The sequence below is a fragment of the Parus major genome, chromosome 9 (genome assembly GCF_001522545.3).
Source record: "Parus major isolate Abel chromosome 9, Parus_major1.1, whole genome shotgun sequence".
NCBI classification, from domain to species: domain Eukaryota; kingdom Metazoa; phylum Chordata; class Aves; order Passeriformes; family Paridae; genus Parus; species Parus major.
In genome coordinates, this window is record NC_031778.1 from 8,085,726 (window position 1) to 8,104,712 (window position 18,987).

An 18,987-nucleotide genomic window follows, 5' to 3' on the forward strand; every position below is an offset into this window, starting at 1 on the left:
AAGTTCTATTTATTTCTTTAGGGCAAGGTTTTATCTTTTTATATCGGGGCAAATTTAGTGGTGTTGGGGATTTTCTTCTTGCCAGGCCTTTGGTCAGTTAACAAAGGCTCACTTATACTATTGCATGTATAAAGGTGAATACAAAATCATCCCTTCTCAGTATGTTTTCAGGAGAACGAGGAGAGAAAAACATTATAAAAACTTTCAGATTTGCCTGAAAAAGTTTTAGGTGCCAGTGTGGAGAAGGGAGAATTTCAGAGATGAGTCATTGCTCAGTTTTGCTGTCTCCATGACATCAGTGCACCATCATACAAATGGTCTCTTTCTCTAGGGCTCTCATATAGCTCTGAGTGTCCTAATGTACTTATTTGTGGATGAGTAATTAAGTACCTCCGTGTTATTCCCGTGATGATGCTTTGCCTTCTGGGCAGTGTTGTCAGCTTGGTTCTGCTTGTTGGCTCGGGGCAGCTGAATTTCTGCTACATGTTTATATAACAGGGGTCACTGCAGTAAGTAGAGAGAGCTCGTGGGAACGAGGAGAGGCACTCTTCTGGACTTTGCTCCCACCAAATTAAAGAAAACACAGTGCATGTGCATTTGCCCTGCAACAGTTCTGAACTATGATGGACTGTTTTAACAAGAAAAAAAATAAGTAGAGGTCAACTATTTACTTTTCTGTGTAAGAAAACTGCTTTTGAGTTGTTTTGGGTTCGTAACTCCTTGGATTTAAAGTATTAAAATAATAATCTTAGAATACAATGGGACTTTATTTAATTTTAATTTTTAGTCTTTGCTGCAGTAATTAGTCCTAATGTGCACTGGGTTATCTTATTTTCATAATTGAGCTCTTTAAATATTCAGCTATTTACAGACTAAAAAGCAGATGAGATTCAGATACCTGATATGACAAAACTCCCAGCAAGGATGTTGTAGTTATTGATTGTGTTGATTGATCTCAGATTTTTTGAGATGTCCCTGTTTAGTGTTCTGCTTGGAAAATTTTTTTTAGCAATACTTCTTTTCAATTTTTAGCTGCCTTTTTCTTCCCTAGTCTCTTCCAGTCTCTTTTCATTCAGTTCTATTGAAAATGATAGGAAATAAAATATTATTTTAAAGGTATTAATATGAAATCATTGTTTAACACACTAATGAGCTGACCTTACAATCAGGAAACAGTTTTTCTTATAGTCAATTTTCCAAATATTTTCTTTCATGCTATTCCATATTATTCTCATGATGTCAGTTTGGGGTCCAATGACTGTGATGGTTAAACCTTTATTACATTTTTCTAAAATAGATGCAGAACAGAATAGCTACAGATTTATTCCTGAGTGAGAATTCTCTGCTGATGACATGTATTGCCATGCTGTAATTTGTTATTAGCAGTCAGTTGTAAAAGGTTAGTAACAGAGTATGTGAATTCTGGAAAGAGAAGTCACATGAATGAAAGCTGTTTCTTTCCTATATGCAAGAGGAATGTTACACAGTGATTAAACTGAGAAGCTTTGCCTGCTTTTCAGATGGTAAGAGCAATGAAAGTATGAGAGTAGATCCAGGAGAATTGCATGAGGTGATGTGGTTTTGGGGCCTCTAATTAGACCTTGGAAAAGAGTAAACAGTCACATAGAGAATGGTTGTTCATTAATCCTTCTGGGAGTAACTGAAAATCACACTGTATTTAAAGTCACATGTTAAGAGGCTTTTTAAATAAAAAAAAACTGTACCATCTTTGAGTTGACAAATATTTTTATTGCACTGCCTAAGTTGGAATAGATTAATCTCAGTTCTTTTTTGTAAACTTGAAAATGTAACCCAGAGACTGACCATTTCCCCTGCTTTGTGTTTCAGTTGTTACTCTGTATGCCACGCTGGGAGGCCCAGCAATAGTCCATGGGCTGAATGAAACAGAGGTGACCACCATCATTACTAGTAAAGAATTGATGCAAACAAAATTGAAGGTCAGAAAACTGTTCTTTGTCTATCTCTTTCCAGTGTGTCTGTTCACCATTGTTAAATGGCCTGGTTCCATTGTACAGAACAAGGATTTATTGCCTTTCCACAAGGCAGACGCTTTTGGAAGATTTATATATCTGTCTTCATGTACAGAAGGTGGTAGTTTGCTTTCAGTGGGTTTTAGGCTGCTCAGTGACTGGAGAATGAGCAATTTGCAGTATTGCAGAGCTGGAGTGCTGCCTGGAAAAACACCTTTACAAGAAACTGCTGTGGTTGCTGGGTGGATTTAGTGCCTATAAATGTAACAATGGGAAGAACAGAAAAGTGTGTAAAGAGCTAACTGTGATCATGCCCCTGGCTTATTGTCAGATGTTCTTCCAGCAGAGAATGGTTTTTACATCTAAAGATGGGTGTTTAAAGAGTTAGAGCTGTTTTTCCATGCAGGGGGAGAAGAAGCTCACTAAACATTAGAACAGTCAAAGAACTTCTTAGACTTACTGACCCTGATGGAATTCCCAAGTGGAACAACTAATCTGCATGAGTTTCATCATTTTGTGTTTTGGGGAAACTGTACCTTTCAGATTAGGCAATTGTTTTAATGAAAAACTGTGCTGTTGTGGAATTTTGAATGAGAATTTCCCAAACTTTAAAAAGAAGTTACTACAATGACAGTATCTATGCCATGTGCATTTATTTCAGGTTGCAGGAAGAGAATGTATTTGCTCTGCTGTAGGTGATGATCTTCTTTTCTTCCATGAAAACACTAATAAATGTCTTATAACTCATGTTTTGCTTGAAATGCTTAACTAGTAATTTTCAATATTTTTGCTAGCTGTTGCTTGTTTTAAATAGCATAATAACCAAGGAGTAACCTAAGAATTGTTATGAGCTCAGTATCACCAGTTTCTCCCCATGTTCTATGGGAAGGGAAAGTCAGTTATGTCTGCAAATCATTGCAGTCTTATTTGTGGGGTTTTCATTAAATAAAATACAAATCAGTAAATGGTTGGAAAAGATTTTGGCCTTAAAATTGGAAAGCTTCAAGCTTTGCAGCTGTTTGAGCTTGGCAGGTTTATCCTTTAAAATTCTGAGATGTTTTATATTAGTGCTCTTAAAAAAGTACACAGCAGATAGCTTGGAGGTTTTTGTTCTTGTGCTTTTTTTGTTGTTTTTTTTTTTCTTTTTGCTTCTTGGCATAAAACTAAGTTTTAATTTCTGAACCCAATTTTCATTTCCACAGGAAATTGTGTCTCAAGTTCCACTACTGCGACACATAATCACAGTGGATGGCAAACCCACAACGTGGTCAGAGTTCCCCAAGGGTGTCATTGTTCACACAATGGCATCTGTGCAAGCCATGGGGGCCAAGGCAGACACTGGTAGGTTCTTCCTGTTCAGATCATCTCTTTTGGTGCCCTAATTTGACCCCCTTGAGTAAACTTGAAGAAAAACTGCAGAATTAACCTTTTCTTATCTCCTTTTCCTTTAAATAAAGTCTGCGTGATTTTTGTTTTGTTTTTGTTGTGAGTGGTTGGATTTTGGGGTGTTTGTTCTGTTTCTCAACAGAGTGAAAACACTCCACAATCAAGTGTCACAGGTTGAAGGATAGTTTTTAGGATAAGCAATTCATTCAGGATAGAAACTTAGAAAGCATTCTTATGATCTGAGATATTAAGACCAGGTTATTCAGGACACAGAAGGAAAGTCATGGTGTGTTTTGTAATAAAACAAATCAATAATTTGTACCATTAAGTTCTGTAAAATTCACAGATAGCAAAATGTAAAATAGTCATTTGAATCTGATACAACTTGGTCACTTACTATATTTCTGAAAGCATCAATCTATGTAAATTAATTGAAATCTATTGCTAGTCTATGTAACGTTTTTAGAACTATAATTCAGAATTTTAGAACTTATTTTAATTGTAATCTTAACAAATTTTTATTCTTGGCTCTGAAGAGCTGCCCATCCTAGTATTTTAAAATTTCTATATATTTAGTAGTTGCTTTCTTTTGTTCTTATCCTTTTTGTTTTCAGAATTTCTTAACTGCTGCAGGCACAGGAACGTTGGATTGTATTTTAGGAGTGTGGGGGGGGGGGTGGGAAATCCATCTGATTTTGGTGTTCAGGGGAATGGCAGATTTGCTCCAAACATCATGACTTCTCAATTCCTTTAAAAGATGCTTTTCTCTATTAGATATACCAGTTTTATGTACTTCTAAAACAGTTTAATACAACACCAGCAGAAAAATTTTGGCTGTAATTCATTAACTCCTTGACATTTATTAATCTATGTGCTATGTAATAAGGCATTTAATCTTTCTTCAGTCTTTTAAATTTCACATACTCTGCACAACAATAAAGGAGCACTATCTTTGTCAAGTTAACCATTCATAAACTGTGAAATGCTATCATGAATTGTTTATGGTCGAGCATGTCCAATTAATATTAAGTAGATGAGCTATTGCTTATGGGTTTTTTTCCTCTGTGTTGTTCATTGTGCAGGATAGGCAGGATTCAGTGAGTGGAAAATGATTAAATGTTTCTTTCATGCATCTCATTCAGTGTGTGCACTGTGCCACATGCACTGTGTGAGATGCAGTTTCCTCTGAGTAAGCACAGTAGTTTTGTATTTTCTTGCTCTCAGCACAAGTATTTAAAAAGCACTTTAGTCCAATTAAAGCTGTTGAACTTCTTTTAAATATTTATGGAGATTGGCCCTCAGGTTGGCTCAGCAGTGCTTTGCTGCAGGTGTTGCAATAAGGCAGTGTGTTGTTCCCTGCCAGGGAGCACCTGAGGCTTCCTTGGCACAGAAGGATGGACCCTGTGGCAGCGTGGCACCAGGGCAGTGAACCTGCCCCGAGGCAGGGATGCTCAGTGGGGCTTTGGGCAAGCCAAAGCTCTGCCTTTCTGTTTCTCCACTGCAGGAGTAGGGGAAAAATAATAGGAAAACCATTGTTGTGGTAGATAAGGACAATCAGTTAAAGTATTGCTCAGCTAATGCGAAGTTCCTACTCTTTTTGAAGGCACTTAAGCTTGACCACAATCTTTTTAAGCAAAAGCAGAATGTAATAGCAGGAGTCCTGTGGTGCTGTACTGCAGTGACTGCTGAGATGTGTCAGATCTCCCAGCCCACCACACACCCTATTTGTTTAACAACTTGCAGGAAACAAGCAGCCATCCAGGCCTGTGCCCTCGGATATCGCAGTGATCATGTACACAAGTGGATCCACAGGAATTCCCAAAGGAGTTATGATCTCCCATTGCAACATAATTGCTGGCATAACTGGAATGGCTGAGAGGATCCCAAATCTGGGGTGCGTACCAACTGTTACTTACCAGCAGATAAAGCAGTCATCTAGTTGCATTTAATTTTAGATTAACTACTGTGTAAAATATGAGCTCTTTTATATTGCTAAGGCTGTGACACATCACACTATGCACTGACATCTGAGCATCTTCCAGCACTGCACTAAATTACATGACTGCTTCTTGTACGCTTTGTTCTCTCCTCTTTGGTGTGTGGGCAAGACCAGGACACAAAAACCTGTGTGGCCACCTTGCCCTAGAGTGTTGAAAGCCTCCCTAAGCAGTGCTTCCCTTGGTTAATGTTTAAATTCTGTGGCTTCTTTGTTTGGTGCAGTTTTTCATCTCATCCACTGAGAGTAACCATCACCCTTTTTTCATGCCTTAAACCTACAGTGTGTAGTATGCAGCTGTAGAAACAAAACCCTTGTGAATAGAAATATGCTCTCAAGCTCAAAGGCATTTTCTACTTTCTCCATTTCTGCAGTAAACTTAGCATTAATTGTGCTTAATGATGCATCTGAGGACTCTAGTGATACAGCATAAACCTGTCTTTTAAAAATTCTTGGCAGGGAAAAAGACATTTATATTGGGTACCTGCCCCTTGCCCATGTTCTGGAGCTGAGTGCTGAGCTTGTGTGTCTGTCTCATGGGTGCTGCATCGGTTACTCTTCCCCTCAGACCTTGGCTGACCAGGTATGTTGGAGATGCAAGTCCTTACGAGGGAAAAATAAAAGAAATATAAAAAAAAAATTTACTTGCATCAGATCTTCATAATATTTTTTAAAAAATAGTAAAAATTTTGTTTCTGATGTTAAAGATCTTGAATGTGTCTGCTAGTAAACTTGTTCTTCACTTTAGTCTTCTAAAATAAAGAAAGGAAGCAAAGGGGATGTTACTACACTCAAGCCAACTCTAATGGCAGCTGTTCCGGTAAGCAACTAAAGGATGAATCATTTTTAAAACCTTTCTGAAAATATAATTTATAATTCAATTTTTAGCAACAAAATTAATACCATTTAAATAGAAAATTTAAATAGAAAAGGTAGGATCTTTGATGTTAAGCTTCCTTAAAATAATAATTTTGGTACTTATTTGTGTGTTGGGGATAAACAATCATGATATGGGTATCGAAGAAGATAGCAATAAAGGTTTGATTCCCATTTTAATTAGTCACTTCTTGTTTGTTACAGTAAAAGAGTGGAATAAAGAGAGTTAGCAGCAGGCAGCTGGGGGTTAAGTGCTGCTCCTGCCCAGATTTTGCTTTCTTCCTTTCCATGAACATCCTGCTGTCTCTTAGCAAGGGAGGAGGAGGGAACCTGGGAGTGGGTTGTCACCTGAAGCTGACTTGAATTTCTAGATTGTGTTTTCTTTTTGCTGTACTGAATTCAGGATTTCTGTTTCTTTGAGTTAAAGTTCATCTTTTTACGTAACTAGGAAATTATGGATCGAATCTACAAAAATGTCATGAATAAAGTGAATGAAATGACCAGTTTCCAGAGGAATCTATTTATATTGGCCTACAACTACAAAATGGAACAGATTTCCAAAGGTTACACTACCCCACTCTGCGACAGGTAAGGTTAGCTTCATTTTAAATGGCACCAAAAAAATCAAAGTCTTACACAGGAGCAATATCTGCTTTTTCTTCTTTCTGTGCTTTTCTTCATTTTATTGTTGACACTTTGAACATGAACAAATCTGTACTGGAGTGTAAATTGAAACAACAAATCAGCAGTTTGTGTGAGGGATTTAAATACTGATAGAATGTGAGTGTTGTTTAACTTGGCACTGATTGAAAATTTACATTTCTTGCATTTTCATCAGGAATTTAATAATAGATTTATGCAATTTTTGGGCAAGATGAGAAATTTATTCCTACAGAAAACTGTAGGCTCCACATTTTCGCAGAAGGGAGCAGTGGTATACCTCAAATTGGAAAGAACCCACAGGATTATTGAGTCTAATTCTGGGCTTCCATGAGAGTAAAGGATAATGTGTTTGCAAAATTTATACAGCTTAGCGTATTTTTGGGAGAAAATCATGCAACTTTACTGCCTCCTTAAATGTGTGCTTTCAAACACTTAGCCCATCTTCCTTCCAACTAGAACACAGAAATGATCTTAGAAATCTGTGCCTGTATTTCTGACAACTTCAGTGTTCCCCTCCGAGGTTTTCCTTGGCTGTCATAGAAGTGTATTTGCAGACAGTGGAACCTTTCAGTTCAGATCCCAAACCAGGTGCTCTCTCGCTTTGTTTTTAAGCTCCAAAGCGTCCTTTTCCCTTTGCGTTTCAGCCTTATCTTCCGCAAGGTGCGGATGCTGCTGGGCGGGAAGATCCGCATCCTGCTGTGCGGCGGCGCGCCGCTCTCGGCGGCCACGCAGCGCTTCATGAACATCTGCTTCTGCTGCCCCGTGGGCCAGGGCTACGGCCTCACCGAGTCCGCCGGGGCCGGCACCATCACCGAAGGTGGGTGCGTCCCCACCAAACCTCATCGGGGAGCCCTGGAGTCAGCTGCTCCCAAAAGCCATCAAACGGGGGCAGGGCTGACTGGGATGTGCTGGAGCAGGTTCCTCCGTGGAAAATGAACGTTCTTGTTCGTGGTAGGGCAGCACATTCTCACTGTGTGAGTGGAGTCTTGGCATTGCTGCACTTACCACGTGAACTGAATCATTTTTTTCAAATATCGTTGAGTAAATTGAGATGTCAGGAATTAAAACCTTCCTGCACCAGATTTTAGTTTCATATGACAGAACCCAATGGTTTCAGTAGCCTTTCAGTAACTGAGGGTATCTGTTAATTCAGCCATCTACTCTCTTGGCATGATAAAAATTTTATCTGTGTTCTCTTGATAAATCTGTTGGGTTTTCTATGGAAGTTTGGTTCCGTGAATTAAAGTTCAGAAATAAATAGCAGTAAAGTTTCACTGAGAGGATGCATGACAACATAATGTGTTTTTTTTCCTAACCAGCTTTGGTTTTTGTTTTTCTGAAAATGCACTTGTTTAAATTCTAGTTTGGGACTACACTACAGGAAGAGTGGGAGCACCTTTGGTCTGTTGTGAAATCAAGTTAATGAACTGGGAAGAAGGTGAGATTTCCTGCCTATGATTAAATTGCAATGCTTTTGTAAGAAATGTGTTTTTCTATTGGGCTTTGCTCAGTAGCAGTAATTAGAAGACTATTTCTTGGCTGTTTGTATTTTAAATGCTGCTTTTGCCTATAAAGGTTTGTTCTCAGGGAGAAGAAAGGTAAAATAAATTTCTCAGGAGTTTCAAAACAGGGAAATATCCAGACAGAAGCTGTTAATAAATAAAGTGCTAAAATAAATAAAGAAGTTATAAATAAAGTGGCATTTTGACTAGGTAGTATGCATGATACCTAGTTGCTGCTAAGAAGCTATTTTAAAATAATCTTCATAATGTTATTCTTAAATTCATTAAAAATTGTCATGTAGAATAGAAGCTTAATGGATTCTTTAAAAAATACATATAATAAATTTTGAAGTGCATTTGGGTATTTCCTTTCACTGTAGGCTTTTATGTACTGTAGAGTAGAAATATATAATACTTAAGTGTGTTTTGGACTAATGCAAAATCTTAGGGATTTTTCTTTTCTAAACTGTGAGGCAAAATTATTTGGTTTTATGTGAGCCTGTGTGAAACTGATAAAACACATTAATTACTACTGCCAGAAGGATGGCACAGATTTTTGCTTTGGAACATGTTTTCATTCTCATAAACTTAATAAAGCTCCTCATCCTTTTAGGTGGATATTACAACACTGACAAACCATATCCTAGAGGTGAGATCCTTATTGGAGGGCAGAATGTGACTGTGGGCTACTACAAAAATGAAGCACGAACCAGAAAAGATTTCACTGTTGATGAGAATGGGCAGAGGTGGCTCCACACTGGAGACATTGGAGAGTTTCATCATGATGGATGTCTAAAAATTATTGGTGAGTTAATAAATTCAGGTAAACATGTACATGTATGGATATTCAAACAGACACACATTTTCAGGGCTGTGAAATAGAGTTATGAGAATAACCTCCATATCTTGTCATGCAATCTAAAGCCTTCCCATGTATCCCAGGGAAGTTCTGGTATGTTAATGTAAACTTGTTTGTGTGTTTTAGAAGCTGATTTTTGGTTCGTTTTGAAACAATCTTAACATTGACTCCCTAAGTTACTGATACTGAGTCGTAATTAGAGAGTTAAGTATTAGCTAATTGAGTAGATAAGCTGCCTTATATTGTATAATTTTGTAAGTTGGTGTACAATAATTTCAAGTAATTTGGGCATAATTTTTGGTTCCTGTTGTTGTTTTTCAAGTAAAAGGTGAACAGTTGCTCTTTAAATATGGATTTAGCCTGAAATAAATAAGGCCACCAAATATTTAAAGTTTTTTGTTCTGTAATTAACACTTAATTCCTCTCTTCCTTGCTAGATCGCAAAAAGGATCTTGTAAAACTGCAGGCAGGAGAATATGTTTCTCTTGGCAAAGTAGAAGCAGCTCTGAAGAATCTCCCACTGGTGGATAATATTTGTGCATATGCAAGCAGGTAAGAGCAGCTGAAGCTTTGATATTGCTCAGTTCTCTGTCCTCTTGAAGCCATAAGCAAAATTTTCTGCCACTCAGTGTGTGTTTTTTTTAATCAGTTAAAAAAAAGATTTTACTTACAATACAATGGAATAACTCTCTAACAAAACTAAAAGAGCTGAAGCCCATTTTTATTTTTCCTATCTCATTTGTTGTCATCATTTATTGGAAAACATCAGTGATAAGTCTTACATTCTCCCTTCCCCAGTCTGAAAAGCAGCTGAGCTCTATTGCATTAATTACAGGCATCACTCAAGCACTTTGGAGATTGTTACCTTTAGAAGCCCTAGAGCACCTTGTTCCTTGCTGTGTTTAGTTGTGATTTGTCCTTCAGAGGAAGTACTGTGGTACTTCAGAGGAGGAAGGTAGAGAAAAAAACACCAGTGGCCCAGTAACTGGCTTGTGACTAAACTTGTGACTAAAGCAACTAAAGTTACCAAGGACATGAGTTAGCAAGGAAATGAGGCTGCCTGGTGTAGGACAGACCTTTTGGCAAAATTTTCTTCATGGAAGAGAGATGGCTCAGGAGGTTTTGAGGATCAAAGCCTGAAAATTTCCACTGAAAATCATTTCCAAGACAAAGCTACCAAACACAAAAAAATGGCATAAGGAGCAGCGAGAGGGAAGCAGCTGCTCAAGAAGGAAAATGTACCTTCAGGAAACCTCTCAGGACAAAACTGCTTTCACATCTGAACTGCAACAAGTGAAGATTTAACTTTGTGACCCATAATGAAAAACTACATGTACCAGGAACTGTGAGCTGCAAGGTGTTCTTTCCAAGAAAAAAATAGCTGGATGAACCTGTTTGTCCAGAAGTGCCCTTCTACTGAAGGGGCTGAATTTTAGATGAACAGATAGTTTGATGCTTACCCAGCCATCTGATTACTCCTGTATGCTCTGTCTCCCTGGAGACACTGGTGATGCTGCTGGACATGACCTTGAGCATGTCAAAAGACTACAGGAACCAGGGATGAAAGTGCCAGAGTCCTTTGTGTCCCAGGTGCCTTCACACACAGTACCTACACAGCAGGGAACAAAGTTACAAGGGTTCAGTACAGAGCACAGCATGAGTGTGCATGGAGAAAAATGGGACAGAGACAAAGGCAGAAGGTGAGATGCAAGCAGTAGTGATAGTGAGGCTACTCTGAAATCCTTCTAACAAGTTTTAAAGGGTCTGATTTCCACACATCTGAAGAGATGGACCTCATGGAAAGAGTTCAGGAAAAACATGGCAATGTCTGGGCAGACACCTGTGATGGCATGAATTAGGAGTAATTACTGATATGTCTAAATAAACCTGAGAAAGGAAGCAAGGCTAAAAAGATGGCAAGGAAAATCTGAATGAATAAACAGCTTCTGTGGAAAAGAAAGGGACATCTGACTATTTTGAGGGAAACTGCAAAGACGAAGAATCAGGAGTTGCAGCAGCAGCTTATCCATGCTACAAGTGACGAAGCGTTGGCATTAGTGCTTGCTGATGTTTAAGAAAGATGTAGACAAACATCTGTTAGATGTATCTGACCCTGCTTCAGGGCAGGTGAATTGATTAGGAGCTCTTCTGAGAACACTTTCAACTCTGGCTCTGATCTGCTTTGTTGGAATGTGTGAGGTGCTGTGCACATTTCACTTAAACTTTACACCATCTGAAAACTTTGAATACCTGTTTCAGAGTGAATTGTGCTTTAGAGTCCAAAGACTTTGAGATCACAGCTTCCTATGTTCTGAGCACTATGTGTCAGGAGCAAAGAGTGCCAACAGCAGAGTGAGTGTATGGACAATCACTTGAAAGAGAAAGAGAAGTCACTTCCCTTACAGAAGCAGGCATCCTTTGAGATGTGTTGTGCATATGCTCATTCCACAACCTGCTCTCCAACCCCTCTTCACTGCAGTCCTCTGCTCCTCTACAGTAACTGGATTCTGCAGTTGAGAGGAAACTGAGGTAGGGAAGCCACACACCCATCTGCATTCCTGGCTGCAAAACATGAGGAGAGGCAGGGCACAGTGACATCGTATGGGTACTGCTTCCCAAAGCTTTGGGCATGAGACACAGTGGAATATGCATATGGACAGCACACCTTGAAGCAATCCAGTTACTGTAAGGTAAGTAGCTTCTCTTTCTACTTATTTTTAAGCAGGCAGAGGTAACTTGTGTGCTATTTCAGGAAGGTTATCAGGTGAACAAAAGCCAGCTGTTAAGAGCAGTATCTCTGTATTATAAACTCCCGCAATTTGAAATGTTATTTTTGAAGAGTTGTTTACTTTGTGAAATTCATACTAAAGTACATTGTGCTTCTCAGTTTCCATTCTTATGTCATTGGATTTGTTGTGCCAAATCAAAAGGAGCTCGCAGAACTAGCCCGAAAAAAAGGATTTAAAGGAACCTGGGAAGAGATCTGTAACAGTCCTGAGATGGAAAAAGAGGTTCTGAAGGTGCTAGCTGAGGCTGCCATGGCAGGTGAGTGGCTGGGTCGATGTTATCAATCCTGTGACTGCAATGTCTGTGAAACAGATAAGCATCTGTCAGACTGTTCTGGTGCAAAATGAAGCAGTGGCACAGGGATATTTTGTTTGTTCTTTGTAATAATTTCTGCCTTACTTTTGCTTTTGGCTATTTCTGAGCACTGAGCTGTTTTCATAAGGCTGTCAGTTATGGCCACAGAATGATTTTTTGAAATGATCATCAGGAGTGTAAAATTTCCTATCCTCATTTCTTGATACTTCCCTGTGATGGATGTTTTGCAGTTGTTCGGTATCACCATGGCATCCTCCTGTCCCTCTTTGTCCTTTGTCCTCATCCTTTCTACCCTGGATAACTACATGCTTCCAGCAATCCTTTGCTTGTTAATATTCATCTCTTCTCCATATTGCTTGTGAATATATTAAACTGATATTTGCCAGCTACTGTCCCAGGAGCACCCTCCTGCCATGAGTGCAGTCTCAACACTGCAGCTGCTCTTTCCTTGCCCCACCTCTCTTGTCTGGTTTTCTTCACTGTCTGGATGGGCAAATTCATTCTCAGCAGCTGCTGTGCTGGAGAGAGCATGTACAAAGTTCCTTTCATTTTTTGTGCAACACTATTCTAAGGAGAATTAAATACTTTTTAAAAATGGATGAAAAGTAGTGTTTGATTCAATGATTTTGATGTTATTTTATGATTTGTTTTGGTTTTCACTTTGATATCATAGGCTTTACTTTTAAATACTGTGGGTTTTAGTGGTAAATTGCAAAAAATCCTGAAAACCCAAACCCAGTAATCTAATGCCAAAGGGAGAAAAAGGGACAGGAAAATCTAAAAATGGCAGGTTGCACATGATAAGTATACATTTGTGTATATTTTTGAAATTCAACTTGAAAAGAGAGGGTTTTTTTATTATAGCTGTTGGCTACTTTTCTTAGTTGTTTTTCTTTTCTCATATCTGAAACCACAGCAGAAACTGTTGTAAATGATAGTGTTTTGTGCTGAAGGTGTAACATGGAGAGCACTGCTCTCTTTCGGTACAGTGAAGGGCTCCCATATGAACTTCATTCCCTTGACCAATTTAGAACTATCAGGAAAAAACAAACTCCCCCATTTTTCTAACCTAAGTAGTATGGATTTTAAGATTTTTCTCTCCAGATGATGAGTACCTTGTGCAGAGTCTGTTCTGAGGCTACAATTTCCATGCACTGGGGCTTTTTTTGAAGTTAGGGAGCTGCACAGACACCTGAACAGCTGGGCTTTATTCCAGTATTTCTGTGGAAACCGACAGCAGGTACTAGAGGATCCTGTCACTCTGCTTGTGAACCCCACAGGTTCTCAAACCAACCATGGTGGCTTGGAGGAGCACTTCTTCATTTGGGTCACGTGCTTTTCCGTCTGGGAATATGATTTCTACTTTTGTGCTTAACTTTAAGAAAATGGTTCCATTTAGGTTCATTTTAATACATTTCTGTATTCAAAATACTTCTTTTTTACAGCAAATCTGGAGAAGTTTGAAATACCAGTGAAGATCCGTTTGAGCCCTGATCCTTGGACCCCAGAGACTGGTCTGGTGACAGACGCGTTCAAACTCAAACGCAAAGAGCTCACGGCGTTCTATCAAACGGACATTGATCGAATGTATGGAAAAAATGTAAAATAATCCTCCTCTGCACCACTTTGCTACAATGAGCTTGGATCAAATAGGAAATACTTGAATTGCCTGTCTCAACTCAACACTTGAGATCAACACACAAAACCACCATTCCTCATTTCCAGCTTAAACTGTTCTTTCTAATGACACCACCATGATGACTGGCAAGTTGAGTAAAATGTTATGGCAGCAAACTTGTGTCTGTCTCCTTTTTTCCAGTTTTCTCTGCTACCTTGTCAGTCTGTGGATTTTCCAGGGTCTTTTTGGGGAAACCATGATTCTGAAGCCTCAAATTTTTAAACATTTATAAATCCTGTATAATGTTTTATTTGTATCTTTAAAATTTGGATGTATATAGAGAGACTTGGCTATATAAGAAATGGTTATACTGGGGGCCTTTTTTTACCTAATTATTTAAAGATAAGAAGGTATTGATGTTGTGACATTATCTACATTGAAAATGCTTGTTACAAGGTAATTGTTGAACAGAGGACCAGGTTATTTGCTGCTGTGCTATTTTTCTGTGTAAATCTGAGGGAGAAAGTGTTTGACATTCCAGCTTGTGTAATACACCTTCAATATGTGCCTAATGGTTACTTTTATTTTGATCTGAAAATGGAAGGATGGTCATGGCACAGCTCTGCCTCAGGGCAGGTACTCTTGCAGGTGTTAGTTAAAGCTCCTTTAATACAGAAGATGCTATTAACACAGCAGAAGTTAAACCTAAGAATAATCTCTCAGATACAGAAACTCCTTTTTTAAATAGCTCGTGACCATTTCATCCAGAGCTGAATTGTGTAGTGCTAATATGAGCTCTCATCATTAATTTCACCTAACACTTTACAAGCTTGACTGTGTTCTTTTAGCAGAGGGACTGTAGCAACTTTTGTCTTTTCTCATTAGGTTTGGACACTACAGTGGGTTTGCTCTTTTGTTGTTTGGCAAGACCCTCGCTCTGCCCTAGCTGCAACCTAAATCTTCCTGGGGGGGATTTTTAAAGTCATAATGACAGTTATGTTCTCAGCTCACACAGTGCCTAGCTGCCCTTTGTGCCATTAAAAATCTCCCTTTGATTCTCTGTTCTTTTGTGTAGTACTTTTTGCTTTAAAAACAGATATTTGAAGCATTTGTCAGCCAGAGTTATTTATATTGCTTGGTTTGTTACACCTAGTTCTTACTTTGGGAAGGAATCTCAATTTCTGTTTCAGCAGAGATTCATGGATATTGTTTGAAAAAATATGGGGGCTCTTTTCATCTTCAGTGAGAGTCTTCAAATTTGTTTCAGATGTAAATTTTATTTTCAAAATATTTCTGGAAAGAATATTCAGGGTTACATGAGAATGTGAAGAGGCATACATCAGCCAACTTTGTGATGAGGCAACTGAAGTGGCTTTAATTTGGAGATTACTCTCATGTGCATCATTTACTTGTAGCACTAAAACTCAAGGTTCTGATGCTCACTGAGTGCCCTGCTATGGTAGCACACAGCAGTGCTGAAGGCCAGAAGCTTAATTTGGGAGAGGGAGTTCCTGCTGCTTGTGGCATGAGGTTTTGGGAGGTATTTGATGTGCAGATTTCAATTTTATAGACCTCTGAAATACTTTTTTTTAATTAATGCTCTCCATTGATTATAGAAAGCAGATTCATAGGAGTTGAAGGTTACCAAGCAGGTTCCCTGATGAAATGGTTTGTGCTAATTATGGATTTCCTCTGCTGCTGTCCATGAAAAACTGTTAACAAATGGTAAATTTTGGTGTGAGTAATCAAATGGAAATAGAAGCAACAAAAAGAAATCAGAACCATATTTTTGAGATTACTGATTTTAGATATCCAGATCATAAATGAAAACCTTGTGGTGAATAGAGATAAGACAAGTGTTGAAAAATGACTGAAGAATCCAAATGTGGAAAAATTGCCAAGGCTGTAGGGAAGTGTCACACCATGTATTAGACACACTGACACTTAAATTGGTATCTGTGCTCCATCAACAGGTTCTTAAATAGAACTCAGCACAGGCTGTACATTGTTAAAATATTTTGGTGATTTTTAGAGAAAATTAATAAATTGCTGAAGTACTATGTATATCACTTGGTGCATTGTGCAGCAGATTTAAGAAAATAAATCTGCTTTTGGTTAAATAAATCTGAAGTTAGTATTTTTTTCTGCTAAGCATTTAAATCCCCTTTTGAGAAACTGTGCAAACAAAATTTTTAAAATGGTTTGGAAATGGTAGTTTCATTTTCTTTTTTCTAATCCAGTCACAAGATGGGGTTGCAGTCTAACTGTGCATTTGATGGTACAGTTCAGGTTTTTTATGTTTAAAATGGATGTGATATATATATATATATATAGTTCCTCTTTCATTAGGCATCAGATTCATATGGACAATTATTTCTTCTACAGAACATGAAAACAAAGCAGTTCATTAAGTTTATTCTCAGTAAGATAGTCTGGAGATGGAAAGACTTTTAAAAACCTTTGTGATGAGTATGGGGTTTTTTCTTTTGATTTATAGCAGAAGACAGACTCCACTGCTGCTGGGCTGAGTCCTTCCCTCTGAGGCCAGCTGTGCTGGGGGCTGTGATGGGATGTTCAGGTGTGATCTCCCTCCTCCCCTGCTCCTGTGGGCTGCTCCTTCTGCCTGCCCCGCTGTGCTCCTGCACTGCTGAGCACAAGGACAGCTTTGGAGGGATTGGTTCCAACCCTTGCCCTCAGAATTCCCCATCATAGTTATTTTTTAATTGTTTTGTGTGTGTGTTTCTTCCCATGCCTTGTGTAACAAGAACAAAAGTACCTGCTGGAATGCACTGCACTGTCCCAAAGGCTCTGCAGGAGCTGAGAAATGTGTTTGGGAGGAGTGGTCTCTGTCAGGAGAGGGATTTTGTAATGGAAAGAGCTGTAACTTTAAACAATCTGAGTTCAAACTAAGAGCAAAGGGCATATACCTCACCTAAAGGGCCCCCAAAAGAGGGGGGATTTTTAACAAAACTTTTGTAAATAAAATCTTACCAGGTCTCTGAATCATTGAAAATTGTAACTACTTACTCTCTTGTGAAAATCTTATGCATTTCACTATTAAAATGGATGACCAAGAAATTCCAGGGATGCTGTGAATATCCTTTAAGTTTCACAATTCTTTAAAAATATTCCAGGACTTTAGGCTATCATTCAATCTAGATGTAAGTGTTCTTTCCAGAGCACAGCATTTCTGGGGTAGATGACAAATTCAAAAGTTGCGTGTCAAAAGGCAGTGTGAGTTTGCTGCTGCTGCAGGTCTCACAGAGGCAGGAGCACACCTCAGAGGGGAGCTGCAGCTGAGCAGGGAAAGGTTCTGCTGAAAAGGGAGTGAAAAGCCATGTGTGACTGGAGCTAAGGACATAACAGGTACCTGCACCCCACTGCTTTACAGGCAGGATGCAGAGAAGGGTGTGGAATCACAACCCTACATTAGGAACACCCTGTAAAGCTTGTAAGTTTATGCAGAAATTGCTATAGGACATAAAACTCCTTTGCAATAACCTTTGTCCTGCTAAAATTCACAAACTTTTTATTCTCTACTAAAACTACAATTAGGTGATGCAATGCAGCATTTGTAATTTTTATTACTATGGTGTATTAACTACTTTGGACTGGGTATAAAATTGTGTCCATCTGTTTCTTTACTGGTAAGAGGAACGATTTTCAACTTGCCTACACCTTGGACCAGGCTGAAACATTAATTGAATGACCAACTGTATATTGTTGTAATGGGTTATTTAATGTAAACTCATTTTCAATGTGATCTTGGTTGTTACTATGAACTGCCTGAACATTGTATATCCTAATTGAGTTATATTGTATGAATTATTTATTTGTAATTGGATATCATGTTTCAAAAATAAAATTAATTTCACAAATTGGGACCTGTACATGCAGTGTTTTCAGTGGGACAGAGTTGATAATATAGAAATATGTTTATTATTGTCAGATGTTTCAAATATGTGTGACCATTTTGAACTGAATGCATGAGCAGGAATTACCAGGTTAGCCTGGATTTTCACTGCAGGGAAAATTAATGATGTTTGGTCAATTTTTATTTGCATATGATCTGCCATTTACCTGTTTTTAAAAGCACTGGCTGTGGGTAATACCTGTTGTAAAGCTGTAGGCTTATGACACTTTTTTTTTCCTATCCAAGTGTGCTAGGGCTTGTATTTAGTGTGTAATTTTCCTTAAGTTTGTGTGTTGAAGGGTCAGATATTAGGTGCTTGCAGTTGGACTTCTTAAGAGATCTTAAGCACTTAAATTTTAAGTTTTAATTGCAAGCTCACAAGCCATTGCTGGTAACAGTCCAGCCTGGAGACATCTCAACACTTTTTGTCTCTATTTACAGATTCCCCAACTGCCCAGGGTCGTAGGGCTGACAAAATGTCAAACCTTCCTTGCTGTATAGCTGATATTTTTGTTTATCCCTTTAACCAGCCATGAGAAGGCTCCAGTTTCCTCTAGATTCAGTTATATCCAAAGTAGTTGTTAATTTTTTCTTTCAGAAATACTGGGGGTTTTTAAGACTTAAAACTTAATTCAAATAATTTAATATGATTCACTTGAACTGATTTTTTGTTCTTTTTTTTTGTTAGACGTTCGTAGCTAATAAAATAATGTTAAGGGTCTCTTTAGTAAAGAGAAATAAACAAGTTTGGAACTATTAAAATAGGATTTTATTATAGCAGCTGATTTCAGGAAGGATAAATGTATCAGAAAATGGTAATGTAGTGATTAGTCATGGGATCCAAAATAGATACAATAAAAATACAAATAAAAACATTGTAGACCTGAGTTGCTGTTATTGTCTACAGAAGCATCCAGGGGTGGCAGCAGGGAGAGGGGAGCGCCCAAATGGTTGGATTTGAAAAGGTGAGTAATATTTTTAAAAGCAGTTGTAATACTTGGGAGTAGTATTTTGAAAAACCTGTTGTTATTCCTGTGTGTGTGTAAGTTCTGCCTCGGCACTGGAGGTTAAAGGAAGTGCT

The 18,987-nt window shown here is 38.4% G+C and overlaps 1 protein-coding gene across 3 annotated transcripts in view; it reads left to right on the forward strand.

The window, feature by feature from the left end:
• ACSL3 (acyl-CoA synthetase long chain family member 3) overlaps positions 1-17,877 on the forward strand; it is a 47,846-nt gene extending 29,969 nt beyond the window's left edge. For 2 of the 3 annotated variants that reach the window (XM_015638085.1, XM_015638086.3), the window contains exons 5-16: positions 1,849-1,958; positions 3,194-3,332; positions 5,121-5,271; positions 5,833-5,956; positions 6,122-6,193; positions 6,698-6,837; positions 7,557-7,729; positions 8,276-8,350; positions 9,028-9,219; positions 9,711-9,825; positions 12,161-12,318; positions 13,821-17,877. In XM_015638085.1, the coding sequence (XP_015493571.1) occupies positions 1,849-1,958; positions 3,194-3,332; positions 5,121-5,271; positions 5,833-5,956; positions 6,122-6,193; positions 6,698-6,837; positions 7,557-7,729; positions 8,276-8,350; positions 9,028-9,219; positions 9,711-9,825; positions 12,161-12,318; positions 13,821-13,984 (1,613 nt within the window). In that variant the 3' untranslated portion in view covers positions 13,985-17,877. Of the gene's footprint in view, positions 1-1,848; positions 1,959-3,193; positions 3,333-5,120; positions 5,272-5,832; positions 5,957-6,121; positions 6,194-6,697; positions 6,838-7,556; positions 7,730-8,275; positions 8,351-9,027; positions 9,220-9,710; positions 9,826-11,770; positions 11,964-12,160; positions 12,319-13,820 lie in introns of those variants that run through there. The other variant, XR_004498690.1, reaches the window with a different exon arrangement.
• Positions 17,878-18,987: the final 1,110 nt, after the last annotated feature.